General features: G+C 36.0%; 1 protein-coding gene across 1 annotated transcript in view; it reads right to left on the reverse strand.

The window, feature by feature from the left end:
• Positions 1-22422, reverse strand: part of MYOM2 (myomesin 2) — a 74222-nt gene that overhangs the window by 17147 nt on the left and 34653 nt on the right. Inside the window, exons 16-28 of the mRNA XM_049818658.1 lie at positions 21319-21493; positions 19810-19931; positions 17774-17961; positions 14499-14625; positions 9945-10123; positions 9659-9773; positions 8913-9069; positions 8702-8808; positions 6627-6671; positions 6026-6162; positions 2711-2855; positions 2542-2601; positions 956-1023 (exon numbers count right to left, since the gene is read on the reverse strand). Coding sequence (XP_049674615.1) covers positions 956-1023; positions 2542-2601; positions 2711-2855; positions 6026-6162; positions 6627-6671; positions 8702-8808; positions 8913-9069; positions 9659-9773; positions 9945-10123; positions 14499-14625; positions 17774-17961; positions 19810-19931; positions 21319-21493 — 1625 coding nt within the window. The remainder of the gene's footprint in view (positions 1-955; positions 1024-2541; positions 2602-2710; positions 2856-6025; positions 6163-6626; positions 6672-8701; positions 8809-8912; positions 9070-9658; positions 9774-9944; positions 10124-14498; positions 14626-17773; positions 17962-19809; positions 19932-21318; positions 21494-22422) is intronic.

Raw genomic sequence — 22422 nt, forward strand, 5'->3', positions numbered from 1 at the left:
TAAGCAGGGTTCATGTCTGAGCCAAATGCATGTGGAGATTACAAAGTATGCCAGCTATGCGGCTCAGTACCAGCAAAGGTACCATCTTAGCTAATGAGCGTTGAGCCTTAAAATGGGGGCACACAGAATGGCAGCTTCACCACCCAGGCCAGTTCTGCTGGGAATAAGCTGAGGTTAAAGGTCTCCTAATTAGTGAGCAGAAAAAAGGAAAAAAAATCCACAAATGTGCATGTGAATTGCTCATAATGAATGATTCAAGTTAGTCTAATTAAACGCCAAAAGCTTACTCAAAAGGAGTGGAGAAAATTAGTACAAAAGAGTCCATATTACAAGAAAAGGCAATGAAAAGGAGTTTGATGCCTGTTCAATTCAATTAATTTAGTTATTCAGACCTCTAATTAGTCACTCTAGAAGAGCAACAAAAATGAAAATGTATCAGTTTAGAATGGCATATAAAGATGTTAACAGCAAAAATTACTCTGAATTCCATGCACATTAGCATTAGTTAAGATTCAAAGGTCATTAGCCAAATATAATAAAAATCATGTTTTATAACTTTAATTCTAGAAGCCTTTGTTGCATGTTTGGTTACAGTTGATTAAATAACAGATGCTTTGGTAGAGGAAACTTTAAATCGAAAATGGTGAGGAAAGAGTTTGAACTCTGGCTTTTGGATGAATATTTTGTTTAAATTATTGTTATGGTTCACAATTATTATAAAGGATTAGATCACCTAACACATTTAGAAGTCTTCTGTAATTTTTTTTTTTTTAATGACGAATACAGCAGAAGAGTAGTAAGTCAGAAATTTTGATTTTAAATAATTCTAAATAAAAATAAAAAAGTTTTCATATGAAACTTTTAATTTTAAAAATATCAAAATATTTCCTCATATTTCCTACCTCAACTTTAAATCAACACATTCTAACAAATTATTTCAAGTATATTTCCTCACCTTACAAGCAAGTAAAACTTCACATTCCTCTGTAACTTCCCAATACAGAAACTCTGAGAAGTGAGGACCTAAGAAACAAAATTGTTTTGAAGCATATGTTATAGAATGAAGAGTATCAGAGAGATCCAGTGAAAAAAAGAAAAAGGATGAAAATTATATTATAACATCCTTACATCAGAATGATGAGAGGGAACTCCTCAACTACCCATGCACTAAAAGGAAAATCCTGTAGTAAGTTTTTATTGTATTGACACAGGTGTCTACAGTACAGTTTAGAAACCTGAGGCTTATCTCCGGTTTTATGATAATTCATGTAGTATTCCAAAACGTAACATGGTGAGACAGATTAATTTACTAAATACGTTTATGCCCAATTGCCAGCTAAACATAGGAAAGAAACAGAGTAGCTACAAGCAAGTGTACAAACAATGTATTTAATGCAAAGGGAACTGGAGAACAAACAAATGTATCCAAACACCCAATTAAATGGTCAAAGCAAAAATCCCATGCCAGACATTATTTGTCCAGATTATATAAAGTAAGTGAAAAAATGTATGAAACATTACAAGCAGAATAGGAACTATTCCTTTTCCCCACTGAGGTTCCAATTCTGCAAGTATCTATAAATCCTTAAGTAAATTTACTGACATACATAGCCTTTTTAAAATTATTGTGGTTACTCATGTCAGTAAAGTTGTATGTTTTAGTGTCTGCAGGGTCAGGGCCCATAACTGCAATATCCAGACCTGGAAGGTAGTAAAGTCCCAGATTTTCACTTAAGTCACTGAGAACTGAAGATCTTGTGAGTTTATGTTGTAAGTGGTATAATTTCCTTCCTAAATCTATTGAAAAAAAAAATAATCCCCCCCCCCCAAATAGAAAATAATCGAATTACATTGCTTATGTAGAGAATTTTACCTAAGCTATTTAGAATAAATGCTTTTAATTATTATTATTACTTTCATCCTAAAAGCCATGTGCTTGCCAAGCGAAAATTACAAACTAGAGCTCAAACTCAATTTTTTAAGCATTTCACAGTGATAGAATTCTGAATTAGGTATCCAATAGTAATCCTGACTTTCAGCTGCAACCAATATTGATAGCAAGTATATAACAAACTCTGTAACTGTATAGCAGCTATGCAACAAATATACATTTAGTTCCTGGAATTTTGCCTGGAGAGAAACCACAGGATCTGGTTTTTCATCTTCCTTGTTTGATGCTATGCTGTCAACTCTTCTGTCAATTATATTGAAGGGACAATTTGTATGCTTAAAAATAAATGTGCTGAAATGTTTTGTTGGATGAGAGCCTACAGTAGGCACACTTCTCATGAATATTGAGCAGATAACCTCTTGTAGTGACTCCCACTTTATTTCTTTACTTAGTGAAAGTTCTGTCACAACCTGCATGTATCATATCACAATGCTGGAAAATAAGATCCACCAAGGGTTCAGTGTCTTCTCAAACTCACAATATATTCATCTTCTAATGAAATCAACGGAAGTTGGAACCACTTAGTATTCACCAGGGATGCATCATTAGCTGCAAACTGGGCCTAAAATCACCAGTCTACTCTGTCATACCTTGCTTCCTGAGAAATTCCTTTCGCTGGAGCTCAGACTCAGCCAATACTGCCTTGAATGCTAAATTTTAGAAGTGAATGAAAAATGAGTTAGTCACAAAATTACTCCAAGAATAACTAAAATTCATTTCTTCATCAGACTCAAAGTTTCAATGTTTCAGTGAACATACCATCTCCAATGAGAACTAATGAAGACTGGTTCTTGGCCTTTCCATCTTGAATCTGTACTGTGTAGGTACCTTCATTGTCAATTGTAAATCGGTCCATCACCATTTCTATAATGCCATTTGGACGGTCACAATTTATTTTATGCCTCTGAAATAAACAATAACGTTAGTAAAGTGTAAATTACTTATGATTCCCTACTGAATTAATCATGTTTTATAGCCCTGCCTGCACACTCAATTTTCACATGTCCTTTTAATTGTAAACTATGGAAACAGGGCTGTGCTTGTATTTTACTGTTGTACCATATCCCAGTGGTGACAGAAACCTCTGTGTGCAGCTGCATTTGGAATCCTCGAGTCATCATAATACAGCAGGTTTGGATTTAAAAATAATAGTTTATGGCATTATGCATGTTTGAAGAAGAGCCTACACAGCCAGCCTTTAGCTGCATTACAGCTTCCAGTGCAGCAAGGGGTTTTGCTAGTCTGGTTTTCACTGTTTGTGTCCTTTTTGTGTTTGCGTTCTATTAAATATTCCAGAAAGAGAAATTATTGGCAGGCATCATCAAGGAAATAGAAAAATGCAAGCAAATATTAGACAATACTTGAAAAATACATGTTCTGAATTTGCAGGTACTATTTTAGATACAACCACCTCTTACTAAGTAATAACCTCTTTCATTCAGTGACTAACAACCATGAGGACTGTGTGTCTCACTAACAGTGATGTTGTTTGAATCTCAATTAATAAATTCTGAAAGCAAAGTAAAAATAATCCACAGAAGTTATCTGATTAATACTTTTAGGCAACCAATGTGGCTGAGGATATTACACATTAACTGTTCTATTCATGATGGGACAGAAAAGTAAATGTCACCATCTAGAAGGAGTTCTATGCAGTAAACTGTTAGTCTTAAAAGGAGACATGATGCCTTATAAACAGTATGTTTTGATTAACCTTTTTCTTTTACTCCAAAACTAAAGCCTACCTAAAGCCACAGGTAGATTAAGTTTAGGAAAGGGGAAAAAAAGAAGACAGGGGAAAAAAGCTAGTAAAAATACCATTTATTAAACTCTCTGGGACTATTTCCTTAAGTGGAAGAACCTTTAAGTACTGATCCAAAATTAGTAGGAATGACCCTACAGATATATCTGCTTCAGCTTTGAGGGACACCTCCTGGCCAGCATCAAGAACAGATTCACTGTTGTATGGAAAACAAGCCTGAAATAATAGTGTAGACATAGTCAAGATGTTTAGTATTCATTACTGGTACTTTCAAATGTACAAATATTACTATTTTAAATCTTAATGGGGTAACTGAAGAATCAAGAAAGAGAAAAGATAATGGAATTAACAAAGAAGTAGCCAACAGATTGCTTAGGAGAACAATTTATTAAACAAATTTCTTAGTGGGAAGGGACTGCGGTATAACATTTATATAAAATAACAGGAGAAAATGTTCATATAATTTGGATATGTGTTTTCCCATTTATAGTTCAAAGAAAGATATAATGTCAAAGAATAAGACAAGTTTTTATTAATCAGGAAATTAAGTTGAAAAATTACTTATGTAAGAGTTCATCTGTAAGAGCTGAGGACATAGGCTAGGTAGGTTAAAAAGAGAAGTTATAAACTTCATCAAACTATCAAAAAGTGCAAATTCAAATTCTCACTTACAGTCTCTTGCCCACAGAGGTCAAGGACAACACTTGCATTCGTTTCATGAGTTCTCAGGGAGAGTGTTAAATTGAAATTTGCCAGAAGCAGAAAAAGAAGAGCAAGATGTAAGTTTTAATCTGATCATTTATCATACTTCTAGAATTATTTTTTATTTCTTGCTTTTGGGTAAAAGAAAAAAATATTAAAAGATTAAAATGACAGCTGATTAAATGGGGCCCAGTTCATGCCATTCTCAGACTATTTTGAAATTTTACTGAAACTGCTCCCTTTTAGGACCTAGAAGGAAAAATTTATCACTTCAGCCAATGTCAAGAATCAGACTACAATTCACCAGCATAACGGTCTATTGAACATGTTCAGTGACTGTAGCCCAGTCTCCAGGCAGGTTTTAGAGTGTAATTAGGCTTCTAACTATTGCCATTATGCAGCAAGATGAAGTTCAATGATTTTATGGGCACCATAAATACTAGGCTTTTACGTGACTTTCCACAAAAATATCATCAGTCTCCAAACGTAAATGTCACCTGTGGGTTACTAATTAAAGAGGTGAAATAATGCAGCGCCACTTCAAGACTCTCTCTGATGTCAACACTTCCAAAACATACGTGAACTAAAAATAGCTTGTTCTGTTCCACTAACATTGCCAAGACAGAATATTGTCATTTCAATACATCCTAGTCACTAATATTCAGGTTTTCAGTGCTATAGTTTATTACTTCTTCAAGAAAAACAGAAAAGTATTTTACTCAGAAACACTTCTTCTGCTTGTCAATACATAATTAAAGTAAATGCTCTTTGCTTTTCTGTGGTATAAAGATGCTGATAAGCTTTTCTGGCCAAAACCAGGCTTTGCATCCTCAGGAATAAACTAAACCTTTCAAACAGGTGCACTGGAGGTAGATTCCTCACAGGAAAAGATATGTCCAGTGCTATACTTTATTCCCAGTAGATGAACCATACTCCAGCCCTGCAAAGGCATGACCTTGCTTTCTTCCCAGCCCCATCTGACTACTTTTTTGTTTCTTTTTCTATGAAAGATCTTCCTAGAGCTATAAAAATGCATTAAGCTGGTGGCCTGTCCTTTCATCTCCATGTAGCCATTCAATGCCCATTTACTATCTAGGCCAAAATCTAAAAAAAAAAAATAAATAGAATGTGACACCATCTAAAAGTTTTATATCTATGACTACTGTTGCATTGTCAAGTGTGTCCCACATTATATGTAAAACTAGTAGTAGTAGCCTCAGAGGGTCTTGCTGGTTTGGAGTCCAAAACTGTACTTGAACTAGCTTTTTTGGTTTGAGCTATTTCACTAAAATATTTCTGCACTACATTTCATCAGATGTGTTTAATACTGGTCTGTGTCTAATTTCTCCTTCTCTTTGGCTGTTGGTTGTCTAGCTACCCAAAATGAATACGAACTTCCGAGGATTAAACTTTGCTCTTCTTTTTTGGTATGAATAGGCTCACTCTGCAACAGGAATTCTATACTGCAAAAAAGATTCAAGTTAAAGATTGGCATTCCTTTCAGTTATTATCAGACTTTAATAGCATGTTTTTAAGCAACTATAAAAATAGTATACCTATTAATACATAAAAGTTTACTAAAGAAAATCACATATTTAATATGTACTTACATCACTGTTTTCAACTTCTTTATCATTAATAATGAATCTGAAGGTAGAATCTGGTGATAAACTTTCAGCCTGAATCCAGAAACGAACTTCTCCTTTGTCAAGAACCTCATAAGCTAATTCTGATTTCAGAGGTATTGCTGTAGCAAGAAAAGCAATCAAAAGTCAATAACACATGAAACCTTGTGAGAAAAAGGACTACTGTAAAATATTAGTATCTCCCTATTATTTATGGAATGCTGGATATAGAATAAACTTTATGCAGGGAAAAGATGTCTAATGCAGTCTTTGACTGATTTTTAAATTAATTTCTCAAAGGAAGAAAAGAATTTACACCTTATAGTTTGCAAAACGCTTAAGGAAATGGCTAGTAGCAACCCATAGTCTATTGTTAAAGTTAAACTTCAAAAGACTTCTAGGCAATGATGATTTTATTCAATGCAAACTGATATTCTTTTAATTGAATGGAAAGATAAGGAAGCAAGTTGTTCCATGAAAAATGAGCCTGCCCTTGTCTCGGGAAGAACCTTTTTGGAACTCCAGTCATTTGTATGTAATTATATTTTTTCTAGAAGTATCAAGTAGATTCAGATCTTCAACTTACTTGGATTCTTTATTTCATTGCTTAATGCCAACAAACGTTCAAACTCTGAAATTAAGAAAAATACTCATGTTTTAATTTATTCTGAAAAATACAGTCAGAAAACAAGTGTCAAAGAAGGTACATATCAGCATCAGCAGATAATCTCCTTAAGTCTTATATGTGAAATACCTAACCCTCTTCAGAAAGTGATGACTAAAAAATAACATTTGAGAAATTTAAAATTCCGATACATGGATTTTGTGAGTGTTCCTATTTTGTGCATTTTCATACACACTGGCTTATGCAAAAGAATCTAAAGAAAGAACAAAACTTATTTTAAACTCGCTATGGGATTTAAATGAACGATGGGAGACAATAGCTTCTAAGTAGTGTTTGAGGTTCCTTTATCTGCTGACTTCCTTTCCGACACTGTACCTGAAAAGCTTGTTTTACTGTGGCAAGAAACAAGATTGAGGGCAGGTTAGTCTGAAAAAGGTACAGAAAGTCCTATTTAATGCACTAAATCCTCGTGAAGGCTGTGCGAGAGTCTAGAAATCACTTTGTTAGATTTTCATACTAACCCTATTTATCATATTCATTACTAACAAAGATTTGGAAGATTAACATTACTGCCAATTCCAACTTTACAGATAATGTAAAGACCAAAGGAAATTAGCAAGAATTTATGACATGGTTGAGGATTTAGCAAAATTACAGGAGAATTTATAGCATTTGAGGAAGTAAATGGGCAGTGAAATAATGGTTTTCAGTGTAGAGATGCAAAATCTAACACTTGCTTATAGATCCAGTATAAATAAAAATGTAATTTTGAGTGACAGATATGACCAGGGAAGACATGGGCTAAGTGTGGGATGGGAAACACCTTTAGTGGTCTTCTAAAAAATAACCTCCAAAGGTAGGACTGGTGGTGACAAGACCTACAGACAGCTTTCAGAGTGATGCCTTACAACTAAGCCAAAGGGAAGTTGTCATGAGCAAATGCATATCTGTCTTTTCCTACAGTATTCATTGGAAAATTAAAAATATTACAAGTTTAGCTTCCCTAGAAGAAGCAGATATTGGCAATGACTAAGAGTCCACATAAATGGTCCATGTCCTGGAGAACCATATTTTTTGTGTCTGCACATGGATTTCTTCTCAACACCTACTTTGAATGGGAGGTTTGACATGTTTCATACTGCGATAAAAGTCCTGCCTACTATCAGACTCACACTCAGTCTCATCTCCTCTCCTTGAATGACTTAGAAGGTAAGTAGAGGGATTTTCATGCTTAAGGAACTGGGCATAGCAATCACAGCCTGTGGACTGGGAAAGCATCAAAATAATTTTTGTGCTATTTAAAAATAGCAAATTCCCCCCCTGCCTTGCCTTTCATCTCAGCACCTCTCATGCTAAACCAAAGTCAGACTGAAGCAAATTCATTACAACTTCAATGAAACAAAATACCTACAATGAAATAAAGCAAAACTAAACTAAATTTAAGCCAAAGGATAACTTAACCCTATGTATTCAGATCTAGTTAAAGCAACAACATTTTTCTCACATTCTTCTTACTAATTCTCTGCACCTCCGTTGTATGAAACTGTATCTGGAGCCTCAAGGTCCATCTCTATATTAGGGTCCTTGGTAAGCACAGATCTCATGGTAGCTTTACAGCTAACAGAAAACCAATTATTATAAGATGTGAAAGGCTATGAAGTCAAACCACAGCAAAACTCAAATACTAGAGAAAGAGATTCACAACACAGTGAAAAAAGCAACACTTTTAGACTTTTAACTAACAGTGTAACAGGTTTTTGCGAACAGCATTATAGTCCCAGCACAAAGAAAACAATTCTAATTGGTCATATTCTTTATCTATTTTTAAAGAAAATATTTCCTTAAGTTATCCAAACTTTCATTATTGTGATAATCAGAAAAATAATCACACAAAGCCTGTTGAGCAGTCTTTTTTGGTTTTCCTTAATGCATAGGAAAGAATGTGAGAGTTGTGGAGTTCTTTTTTTTTCTTGGACAATTTTTAGTGCAGTTGAGGTGATAAAATGAAGAAAGACTTAAGATGGTAATGACCTTACCTTCATCATCCATTACAAAGCTGGATGAAACCCCATCTGTGTCACTAACTGAGATAGAGTAAGTTCCCAAGTCTGATTTATCAGGATTTTTGAAGTACAGCTTAGAACTAAAATCATCAATAAAGAAGGATATAATTAGCAGGGTTTCTCATGATATTGAGATTTTTAACAGGACAAACTTCTAATGATTTGAAAGACTGGCGTGACTTACTGATTTCCTTTTGTTTCAATCTTAAACTTATCAGAATCATCAATCTCCTCATATGATTTACCCCACGCAAAATGAGATGCATCTGTAGCTTCTTTGCACTCAAAAGCAAGGTAAATATTACCCTCATCATCCACACCTGAAAAGATTTCTTTTGTTCCTGCAAAATAGGAATCAACAAAAATGTCAAGGCTGCATTTTTCTTTTGAGCTGCAATTCAGAAATTACTAAAGCCCATGCAAATTTTGTCCATCTTCACTAACAGATACTGATCTTTCTTGCAGATCTTGAAGTGTTTATGTCATACGCTGACTCAGCATCACATACTAGCAAGATTCTTACTCTACACAAAAAACAGGAATACTAAAAATAATAAATTCTTATTAAGAAATGAATCTATAAAATGAAACTGTGAGAATGTATGAACAGTTTAAGTAAATTAATCTTTTATCACTCTTGAAGCATTAATAAATATGTTGTCATACTTCTTTTCACTCACAGCAAGTAGCACTTTTGTTTCTGAGAATAAAAACTGAAATAACTGATTATCAAATATTTCCTGCAGTAAATAAAGCAAAAATTCTTGACAGTACCTCTGTATCCACATGATTTTTTCTTTAAGTTTTAAGGCTAAGAGCTTCTTAACTCTTGAAATACTTACCTGTGCTACAGTATAGAATCAGATTGATTAAATTCACTTCTAAGTATTTCAGTATTTTAGAAGCAGAGGAGGTAAAACAGTTCATTACCTGGCCGTGCCTGTACAAGCACTGGTTCAGATATCTCAGATGACTTGCCTACCCCAGCATCATTCACTGCACGAACTTTGAAAACATAGGTATGACCCTCATGTAAATCAGTGACCTTGAAAAAGATAAAGAGCAAAGCCAAATTAAAAAACGATATCTAAACTGTTTTGTTTACTTATATGAAGATGTTAGCAGAAGCCCAAGTTCAAATACACCTCTTTGTTGTACTCAGTCAGATGTTTTTAGAACTCAGTTTTGAATTAACACTAACTGATGAAAATGTTACCTTAAAATAGCGCTTTGAAGTAGGTTTGTCATTAGCAGTGATCCAGTCTTCTGTATCTACTTCCTTATAGTCCACTAAATACCCAGTAATAGGGCTCTTGCCTTCATACACAGGAGCTTTCCACAGAAGAACCAGTGATGTATTTCTAACTTCACAAATCGTGAGATCATAGGCAGGACCTAAAATATTTCAAATATTGGAAGTTCACTTCAATATAATACATTTTTGCAAACTGGCCCTGTAGAGGCTGAAATGCACCACTTTAATTTTGTTTTGACTGTGTTTGCTTTCAAAAATCTCATTCTCTACAATAAACCTGGTATGTGTGGTATTTTGGTTGTTTTCCCCTCATGGCTGCATACAGCAATACCTGCTTTATGCAGTGAGTGACGTTAGTATTCTGAAGCATACATTCTTAGCTAGATCTCAGTAACTCCATTTTAAGGAAAAGTTATTCATGTGGAAAATCCATGCAGTTTAAAATTTTCCAACAAGCAACAGAGGTTTCTTGTCTATTATTTAATTCACCAGCCCTACATCAAATCTGTTTCACTGAGCCTGACTCAGGTTCATAATTTAGCACCAGGACTTTTATTTTTTGTTGGTATACATGAACCATGATCCATCAGACTAATCCAAAACCCACTGGTACCAGTGGACTTTGGATCAGGTTTCTTGTTCCCTGACAGAAGAACTTTTCATTGTGATGTGGAGAACAGTAGCCAAGAAGAACTTCTTAAGAGGATATCTGTTAGGAGAACTATTTACACCAAAAACATCCTGCTGCTCTATGAATAAGTGAGAGTTCATACCTTTGCAGCTATCCGGTTATGTTCTCCCTACTATACTTTCCTTCTCCTTCACTTAACTGTTCTGGTGCCTTTCAGTTTAACTTGTAGCATTTATTTTTTACTATACTTTTAATGTTTATTTATACTAGTAAACTATAAAGCATAATTGTAACAGTTTCCTACCATTCTGAAAACACCCATGACAGAATACTGATATTTAGCCAAATTATGTAGCTGGAAGCTTCCTTTTTGTGCTTTAAATTTAGAGTAAGGAAACCTGAAAGTACCTGAGACTTAGGGATTTTCTCAGTGCTGTCAGTTTGGCCTAATTTAAGATATTACTTTTCCCTACAACACATCTCACCATTTAAAATAAAGAAGAGTATAAAAACCTTACAAATAAACCTGATTGCCATTCCAGCTCACATGATGTTAATGAGTAATGAATGAACATGAAGTGTGTAAAGGATGATATTCAGCAAACATACAGCAAAAAACAGTAGAAAAGTGTTTCTCCATAGTGGATAAGCACATTTCAGAAAAGAAACATATAAGTACCTGTTGCAGACCTTATGAGGATAAATACTAGATTTCCCATAGAAAGACTGCAATTTTCAAGGAGCCTAAAGCCTTCTCTCAGGGGTCTTTAAAAATCCCAACCTAAATGTCTACATACCCACAGATAATTAAAATTCCACTGGCAGATGCACCTGCTAGAAATCTGGACAGTAGAAAAAAATGTGTAATGAAGTATATTCTATTCTGAGGATTCTGAGACCCCAGATGTTTCATTTTTTTTGAAGTCATGTAAAATAATTCATTAGCTATCATTGCTAAGTCACAGAGGCTCACAGAGATACCTAAGAGTAGAGTTCTGCAGAAGGATGAAATAATTATGGGTTCTGGGCAAGGAATCCATCACTCATGCAGGAAATCCTGCAAGGGTTTTTTGGCTTTTCTAGGAAACCTCCCTTCCATATCAAAAGGTGGAAGAATATTTCGTTGACACTGGGAGTATACTGCAGTCACATTACATTAGTCTTCAGTATCTTCAGCAAGTCAGGGAAGAGGGTTGGCCTCTTTCTCCCAGTCTTAAATCTCAATTATTTCTTTTCATTATTGCTATGACATTGTTTAAAAACGTATTCTAAAAAAAAGTTTGTGAAATATTTTAATAGGTTTGGCAATTTGGGGGGGGATGAGGAGGTTGTTTGTTTGTGGTGGTTTTTTTTAAGCAGGAAGAATGCAATACTCTCTGTTCAAGTATTTTCGTAATGAGAACAATGTAATCAGCCAAGGAGTAGAAAGGTCAGATTCTTCATTATGAAAATGGAAATTTCACTCTCTTCATTTCCTGAAAGTGCCTTTTATTTTATTTCTTTATATATCATTTAAAATGAAGGATAATCTTCACTTGTTTACACACTAGGCAATTTCACTGATGTTTTGAAAACACTGTAGAGTATAAATCACAGATCCTTTCTCTAAGGAAAATAATTGTTCCACGGATGATGCATTTATACTAAATATTACAAGATATAAGAAAATGTAATTAACACAAAGGGAGTTAAGGTCAGGAGATTAAACGTTTTGTTATTCACAGCTTTGCCTTGTCATTAAATCCAGAAGGTAAGACTTATGAACTCAGAAGAATTTAGTTAGAAAACACAGAGAACATCTCTCTGGCAAGCAGTTTTGCAGAAAAGAATCTGGGCATTAAAAAGAAGTAAACTTGGAACCTAGCATAACAGCGTAATTTTTTTAAAAAGGACAAATAAAAGGGGATTTGTAAGCAGGCAAATAATTGTAGGTGGTTTGGAGTTACCATTTCTCTGATCAGCACTGAAAAATCTTTATTTGAAATAATCTCTCCAGTTTGCACTCTGCCATTCAAGAAAGATAGGAACCAATGAGAAAAAGTTCAAAGAATAGCAAAAATTTATTTATTTAGAGATAGGGAACACATGATTTATGGGGAAGGTTTCATTAACTGGTTTTTGTTAAGTTAAGTGGAAAGCTAGGGGTCTGATAAAGTCTTTAAACACATAGAAAAGCTGTTGCAAAGAGGAAAAGAATAAACTCTTCATGTCCTTGGAGGACAGGACAAGAAGCAAACAGGCTTAAGTTGCAGGAAGAAAGATCCAGGAATATTAGAAAAACTTTTAATCTGTAAGCATAGTAAGATTAGGAACAGATCCTATCCAAAGAACCTGGACTTTTTCATAGGTAGAAGTCGTTAAGGATAGATTACACAAGCCTCTGTCAACAAGATAGGTATAGCTGATCCTGCATGTGGGCAAGAAGTTGAATTGGATGACATTTGATAGTCTTTCCTAGCAAACAATTCCATGATCTTACCAAATTGTTTCTTGTTCCAGGCAAGAATTACTTTTTTCATATAGCATAGAAAAGAAAACTGAAATTTTCCTGCTGCCTTATGCTAATTATGCCTTTTTTGAAATCACTGAAAATTCCAATAGTTTTACAAAACCAGATTGAGGGGTTGGATTATTTTTTTTCTTTACTGAGAACATAACTGCATGAACATTTATGCATGAAACAGATGTGTGTAGGTGTCAGACAGCTCTTGATGACATAAACAAGTGTTAGAATGGATCTTTAATTGCATGCCAAAGCTCAATGTCATAAATAGAACTTGATTTAACAACACAGCAGTATTTTACAGCATTTTGGGGAAAAGAAGGTAGAAATATATTAAAGTGGTAGGTGCCTGTGTTTCTGTTACGGGCTGTAGTGTGACACACTTTGTTTAGGCAAATCAGTACCAGACATCAGAAATAGCTGTAGCAAAAGTGTTGCTTGGTATGAGCGAGGGCAGTATAAAATAAGCAGAATGGGCCTTCAAAAACCCTTTCATAGTTTATTTACAGAACTCGAGCATTACTGAGGGGAACCAATTCCCTAGATGTCTAACATTTAAGCACAAATTCATATGCTCACATGAGGTAGGCTAAAGTTTACCTTTATTTTGCCCTGGGTCCTGAATTCACAATACTTCTTATTTAACATTTTCTACAGTTAGCATTGCAATTAAGTCTTCAGCTGCATCTACACTGTTAAATTACAGACAACCTAAACACAAGTTTAAGTACTAGCATGCAGTCATTCCTACTGTATGTTTGTTAGCACATTTGTCCTAACACCTGGCTAATAAGAATCTCTCAGGTAACACCTAGGTTCTAGGGGAATCCAGGGGAAACACATGAATAAGGGCACACTAGTTCAGAGTGGGAGACTTTAGCTGTAAAGTGAGCGCTACACGGTGCTACTTGCCTCTATGTCAAGAAACAGGCCCCTGTTGTGTCTTATTTATGAGCAGAAAAATATAGTTTTGGAGTCTAAAACTCCAGGAATATTCTTAATAGACTGCAATTATGGTGCAGAGATGCCTATATGTTGTACAGGTGCTGAGGGTGAAGTGGAGCTTGTAGGACTGAGGGTGAAGAGCTGATAGAGATAGTCTGAAGGCTGAAGACTTCCTGCTCTGAGCTGATGTGGGCAGTGAAAGGAGACAATCAGCAAGCTAAGTAAAGGTCACCCGCTTCCCAGGACGCCCAATGTTGTCAGCTGGGATGTGGAGGTAGCTTTTACTAGGAGATCTCAGAAGCAATGGCAATCTCAACAGGTAATATGGCAGAAATTAACCAAAAGACATCCAGCGGAGTTTGGTTGGAACATTACACTGACTGTGTTTTAAGGAGTTTCTATTGAAGTGAAGTTCATGAGGAACGAATAGACTTACCAGGTTCTGGCATAGTCCAGGCTTTACACTTAAAATGCTCACTGGGATCTGAAGGTTGACCTATTCCAATCAGATTTGCAGCAGCAACTTTGAATTCATAGAAGGCATCTTCGGTCAAATCCTCTACCTTTTTTGAGAAAACAATTCAACATATCAAAAGCTATGATTTATATTCTTTTAATAAATTAAATACTTAAAAATAATTGTTGTGGTTTAACTCCAGCTGGCAACTAAGCACCATGCAGCCACTCACTCACTGCCCCCCACCCAGTGGGATGGGGGAGAGAATACCCTCCAAAAAAAGTAAAACTCAGGTTGAGATAAAGACAGTTTAATAGGACAGAAAAGGAAAGGAAAATAATAATAATAGTAGTAGTAACAATAATAATAATAATAGAATATACAAAACAAGCAATGCACAATACAATTGCCCACCACCCGCTGAACAAAGCTCAGCCAGTCCCTGAGCTGCAGTGTCCCCTGGCCAACTTCTCCCAGTTTATATACTGGGCATGATGTCATATGGTATGGAATATCCCTTTGGCTCATTTGGGTCAGCTTTCCTGGCTGTGTCCCCTCCCAGATTCTTGTGCCCCTCCAGCCTCCACCGGCAGGGCAGTATGAGAAGCTGAAAAGTCCTTGACTTAGTATAAATACTGCTTAGCAGCAACTAAAACATCAGTGTGTTATCAACATCCTTCTCATCCTAGATCCAAAACACAGCACTATATCAGCTACTAGGAAGAAAATTAACTTTATTCCAACTGAAACCAGGACAATGAGCATTGGTTAAATAATTATCAGGCCTTACTTCTGTGCTGGAGTACTGGAAGGATCTAATTTGAAGATTTTACTCTTAAACCAAACACACGGCAGAGATATATGTTGTACTTCCATGTTTCAGCCACATCATCCTAGGAATAACAGCACTCAATATATTGGCATAAGAGGCTGTAAAAGGTTAGAGCAAAGGTCCAGGGAACCCGCTCAATGAATAACCACTAGCAGATACTTATGGGTGAGTGTTCTAACATGAAATACCTTTGCTTATGAATGAAATAGCATTGCTTACGAATAGTTATTCATAAGCCATTCACTTAAGTAAGAGTTCAAATGGTGTTTTGGTCTAAAGAGGTCATAGTGGACTGACCAGGGAAGAAAAGAAAACAACAGGAAACTAAAGGAAAAGCCAATCCAATTAGTTCCACAGTGTGCTGATATAACTCTGGGAAAGAATCTTTTGGTAATTTTTTCTGGCTTGTATGCATCTTTCTCTTAATATTACCTACCATTACAAGGTGAGGAAGTGAGCACTGGAAATAAGATAACCAGAATCTGTGCTACACCTCTCCAAACGCCCCTGATAAATGAACCCTGACTTATCTAATGAGTCCATCACCACATGACCATCTCAGATTTTGAGGTCAAGGTAGACAAGCTATAAGGCATAATCTTCTTGACACCCTGAGCGTGTCGTGGTAGGAGCCCTCTTCCATCCTTCTTCTTCCAGAACACCTAAATACACTAAACAAGGCTTCTAAACCTCGGGCCTCTGCATAATTTTCCCAAAGTTATATTTAAGCATATGTCCCAAGAGAAAGAGGCAGCTGAGAGTAGTACTTCCAGTGGAGATACTGAACAGTTTCGTATTTTCATTAATAAATAAACTATAACTATATTCTCTGGGAAGATGTGAGACAAAAAATTATTTTGGTGTGACTTTTTAAATAGTAACAAGCATACGATGGGATGGTAACAAACATGATGGGGCAGCATCAAATACAAGACCAACACAAACAATGTCAACTAGGGAAAGTCAGGTACTAATACAATTTAGACAGAATTTCCTGAAAATAGAGAGCTATATAGTGTGATTCACAAGAAAGAATAACAGTTCAGCCTGTAAAAATGGTTTTGAGATCCCAGGTTATTAAGGGAAAGAATATTTGTGGGGTTCCCATAGAATTATTTAATCAGAGAGGGTTAAACCTTTAGTGATTGCCCGATACTGTACTGTATATCTCTGGGCCTTCTCCGCTTGCAGCATGCCATAAAATATTCTGTGCTACTAAAAGCTGTCTTGCTGTTATTTCCCATCAGTATTTCAGATTCCAGTCACTCAAACTAATGTATGAAGATGCACCTTCAGGCACAAATACAGTTACTGGCAGGACTGAGACTTAAGTATCCAATTAATTAAACTCTGAATGGTTTCTCTTAATTTACATTACTCATTTGTTTACAAATGCATTAAAAAATGAAAATATCTGGAAAGTATTGCTTAGTATTGCCCTTTCATGCCTATCTTACCCACCCTTTTTATTTCTCAACATCCATCTGTTCTGTCAGAGATGCCAGTCATAAACTCCCTCACAAGCATACATACACCTGAGTATTGTCGGCTGCCTTCTCTGCATGAAACATTCTTCCTGAGCTCATCTGCAGCATTATTTTCTACTTTAGTGTCAAATATCTGCTAAAGACTTACTTCTGCCCTGAGGCTTATAGGAAAGTTGCTGACTTGTGGAAATAATTTTAAGAAGAATTTGGGAATAAAATCTGATTGTTTAATTTAACTTAACAAGCATCAGATTGATTAATTACTTGCTATATCCTATCTTCCTAACCGTTCCTCGTGGAAGTTCACATCAAAATTTTCCTTTTTTAAGAAACAATGAATACATTGTAAGTGCAACCGGAAGTAATTTATTTCAAAATTAAAATCATCTCTCTGGTACTCTGGAAAGGAGACGATGAGGCATAGTGCTACGTTTATTAATATACTTCCCTTTCCAGCTGAAGGCAGATTTTGAGAGTAAGAACAGGGACAGTTATATTTGTCCTTAGCCCATCTCCATGTCATTTACAAGTCTGCAGTTCTACAGACAGCACGGTCTTCTGTCCTGCTAAATGCTTCCATCCTTTCTCTGCATGTTATTACAGTGGTGATACATATAGTGCTCATTAATGAATATAGTTTATGAAGCATTTTATAGCTCATCTTGTTCTTTGTGAAAAATGTGCTTCACACCTTTTTCCTCAAAAATTTCCTCATCTGAATGGCCTTACTGGTCTTAGAATTTCATAGCAGGGGATGGCATTGATGCTGTACCCCAGTTTTTAGGCTTGTTACATTCCAAAATGCACAATGGATGGACCTGGTTTTTTTTGTAGTAAGTATTTAAAGAATTTCTGTGCAAGAAAGTAGAATTCTGCCAAAAGCAAAGAAATAGTACAAAACAACTCCAGAAGGATAAGGATTAAAAAGTACCAACCGTATAAATTGTCCTGGTAATAAGGGAAGAATTTACTTCATGCCAGTTTTGATGGTTAGCTTCCCTTTTATCCATATAATAACCAAGGATTGGTGAACCTCCACTGTACTTCGGTGCTTTCCAGCCAAGAGTCATTGAATGACCATCACAGTTCAGAAGTGTGATACCATGAGGATATGACGGACAAGCTATAAGGAAATAAGCAACCTGAGAGTTAGGACAGAGTCTAAAACAATGCAGTGTAGAAGTTGTTTAGCACTTTTTGTATTGCTTTTGTTTTCTGCAGCATACTGCTAGCAGTTGCATATCGGTAACAAAATAGTTATAAAGCTGCTAATCAACATTAATTTTATCTCCAAACATATATGTGGAAGCTTTTGAAACAATAGAAATAGAAAATATTTAGACATTCACTAGCTTAACCTATGTTGAGGCAGAAGAGACGTTTCCTTCATGAGTTTATCTGCATGAGTTTATTCCCATCTGTAGCAGAAGCAGAAATGTCACCAAAGTACCTTCCTAGAGATGAAGAAAACTGTTTTCCTGAGCTTTTTACACCTGTACTACTAGCAAACACCCTTTCTAGCAAGCACAGGTTTGTATTTGTCGTCTGTACATGAAAGTTTGCCTGGAGTTAGCCCTTTCTTGACCCTCTTGTGCTGCAGTCAGTACAGGCTAAGCTCCTGCCCCTAAAGCTCATCTGATATTTTCAGTTGAATCACCAGCATAACTTGAGAGAATGTGACTTACCTCATTCAGAAAAGAATATGTTAGCAGAGGCCTTTAATACAGTCCCTGATCTTGTAGCTGTACTAGTGTTCAGCATGAAAACAGATAGTAATCAGCAGAACTGGTCTTTTGTTCTTTCTTCAAATGTGGTGTCATACTCGGAGGCCATAAAACATGGCCTTTGCAATTATCACCACTTCTTGGTAAATAAGAATGACCATAGCAAACTCCTACAAATGCTCTTAAAACAAAACTACAGAAAAAATCTGTCCATGCTAATGTAAGTCACCTATAAATAGTCCTGCTAAATTCCTGTTAAGGCTGCCAAAATGGATACAAGCAATCCACATCCTGTAAGTGTGTGTAAGATCCATGTGCTCTGTGTTTGGTGACATACCCCATGCAACCCACATCTTTGAAACACACAGTGACAAAATAAAAGGTGCAAGTACATTTACGACATAGGGGTGATATATGTACAACTGTCCATGCACCACCTACCCATATGAGACACACTTTGTCCTAAAAAAACCAAATAAAGTAAGTTTTTCAGTAACAGCTCATCCAAATTTATCTTCTAATAGCCATTCTGAATTATAAATCTTTTTGATTATTACTTCTGACAGGTATGCCTATTGGTGGTCTTCTCTAAGAGGTGGAGGCCATTCAGGTGAAGAAAAGGTGTTCTATTTTAAATTTTTCAGTATGAAACTGAAACTGTGCAGAAATGAAAATTGGACCATAGTAGCCCAGATCCGTGTACTTTCTGTTCTAAATAATTACCCAGCCTTTCACGCAGTGTGCATCACTCCCATTGAAGGTTGCACAATGGATTGTTCTTACACTGAAATTGTGTTTGCAGGGTACCAGAGGAGGTAGATTGTGCTCCAACCCGGAGCAGCCAAAGGGAATTTTCTGTTTGGTTCAGACACATAGTAAAAAAGTTTCTTGAAACTCTACTAAATGGAGCACATTCTGTGCTAAACTGATTTGCACCACTCCAAATCACCCAGAAGCTACTTGTCTAACTTCATATTTAGTTTCTTTGTTACAGCTGAGGAGCTGAAGGCAACATGGTCATTATAGCGAATCTGACCCAGTATTTCTAACAGGCATTACGAATAACTTTTTTTAAACAATGTCTTTTCTCTAGAACAGCACATGCCAGAGCTTAAGCATCATTAAGGTGATGTGCTTGATGGCTGCAAAATGTAGCATTATAGCAAATGAGACCAAAGGAGTTGATTGCTGAAAATATGTAACTCATTCAAGAAACAAGAAGCTAACTCGCACAGAATCATACTTACTAAGGGCTGCCTGTACTGTTATAGCCTCCGACTCCTGTGAGTTTTCACTGAATCCTACAGCATTCACAGCTTTCACACGGAAGATGTACTGCTCTCCAGTTTCCAAACCATGAACAACAAACCTGGGTTAAAAAAAAATAACATCATGTATTAGTATGTATTCTATAGGAACCATTCTGTGCTGTAACATGAAATCTTGGCAACAATCAGAAAGCTCAACTTCATGAGTGGTTCACAAAGGAAAATATTTCCAAGAGCGAAACCGTAATATAATGACATAATGTAGTACAATATAATTGCATGGGACACTGGAACAAAAGTCATAGTACTCATTAAATTGCTAGCACTGATCTACCAGGTAGAGTCAGATAAACTATAATATATTCCCTCTGAACTTTGGCTTGCTAAATTCTAATCTATTTTGGGAAGGGACTTTATGTTTCACTATATTTTCAAAGTCACTATCAAAAATAGCTTTCAGTTTTGATCTGAGGTTCCAGGTAATTATTGTACCAGATAGTCAGAACTATCTTATTGTAGGATATGATCACACATGAGCAAATGAAATGTTTTTTCTTATTTTTATGTTGTCCCAATCCTTTTGACCAAGAATTAGTCTCTACTTTTTCTTTGATCAAATTCCTTGACTACTTGATCAAAGGATTCAACAGAATACAGTCACTCAAAATTAATTAATAACTGACAAAATACACTAAACAACATGATGTGCTTGTTATATACCCATAAGAAAATATAAATTGCACACCTAAACTCTGCATTTGGTGAGAGATTCCAATAAAAGTAAGCATGATTGTCACAAAGGAAATTACTTGGAGAATCACACAATGAAGTGTGATATTTTCAGGAGGGAGTAAGAAATCATCAGAAATACAGACAGGGCAAGCATCATGACAAGGCAACTAGAAATGGGCTACTCTCCTTTACCCTTAGATGTAGCAGGTCAGGGAGCCCTGATGTTTCTGGGACAGGACACTTGGATTTCCTGCACAGTAGTGTCAGCAGCTGAAGCACTTTCCTCACCATGTTTATAGCAGACTTAGCCTGACCTTTTGCCCTGATGTCCAGGGACTATGGGAAAACTTCTGAGTTCCTTCTCCTTCTCATACTCTTCCTCATGTGCATCAGGTCTGTTTACCCCATAACATAATTCAGACTTTAGGAAAGGCATTTATTTTATGTTTACTCATGTCCAAGACATACAGAATCATGTCTCTAGAACCTGCTTTTGTAACTCAAAGTCATGGAACAGTCAAAAGATGCTTCTCTCTGGAGAGAAGAAAAAAAAGGGCGGGGGGGTGGGGGGGACACAGGCAGCAGAAGTCTGTCCTGCAATCTGAAAAGCTTAGCTCTGGGAGTCTGCAGGCTGTTTTTCTTCACATTCATTCAACTTTCACCTTCCGTGATAACACCATTGCTCAGCATGTAAACTGGCTTAGAACTATCCTACAGTTTTCAAACCTCCCCAAAATACAGAAGTATTGTCAATACCTGTTGTATTTAATAGGTTTATGGTTACTCGGTTCCCAGTGATTTGATCCCACCACAGAATAGTCAATGTAGTAGCCATATAAATCCTCTTCATGTTTTGGTTTTTCCCATTGAACTACAACTGATGTTTTGGTATTTCTTGTGGCCACTACCTGGCCAGGTGTAGATGGAACAACTAAGAAAAAGAAAGAAAACATGTACTATTATGAAATACGCAAAAATAAAAGTAAGCTGAGGTAGATGCAACACTGTATACTTTTATTGTACTTAATCACTACCGCTGTGAGTTATCCTACCATGTTAATATTGCTATATGGCATATATTTTAGTATATTTGTTTCACTATAAGTCTGGATACTTCTATATATGTGTGTACAAATATCTTCATTTTTCTATTTGTTTACTTAGAGTAAACTTACTCCAAGCTATGAGGGTCCATACTTGTCTGATTTTATATAGGTTTTCTGAGGAGTGAGTTATAGGAGAACATATTTTCAAGTATCAGTGTGGAGAAAGGCACACAGATATGAAAATGTTCTCTCTCAGAAGTTCTCTCTCGACTGTTCTCTCTCAAATAAGAGGTTTATGTATAGCTTATGTCCCTACAGTAATACTGCATCAGTAGGAAATGCACATAAACTCTAGAGGTATGATATAATGAGTATTAAGAAATACTGCCTTCCAGTCAAATAATGACAACCCCAATTCAGAAAAGGCCAGCTTTTCAGGACAACTTTAAGCATATGTTTGAATGATGAGTGTTTAGCCAAACTTATCTAGATGGATTTCACAGAAGCATAGGAACATTGGTTGGAAAGGATATCTGGGGATCACCTAGCCCAACCTATTGCTGAGAGTGGGATTATCACCAACACTAAACTGGATTGTTAGTCACATTTTTTTCCAAGTCTTGAAAACTTCTGACAATGGAGATTTCACAGATTCCCTGAACAACCTCTTTCAGCATTGCACTCTTGCACCTTTTTCACTAGAATGTCCAACCTGAATTTGCTAAGCTATAATTTATGGCTGTTGCCTCTTTTCTTTTGTCATCTGGCATTGCTGAGAGCAGTTCAGCACCATCCTCTTTGTAAGTCTCCAAAC

Source organism: Accipiter gentilis, chromosome 16 (assembly GCF_929443795.1).
Source record: "Accipiter gentilis chromosome 16, bAccGen1.1, whole genome shotgun sequence".
Lineage (NCBI taxonomy): Eukaryota > Metazoa > Chordata > Aves > Accipitriformes > Accipitridae > Astur > Astur gentilis.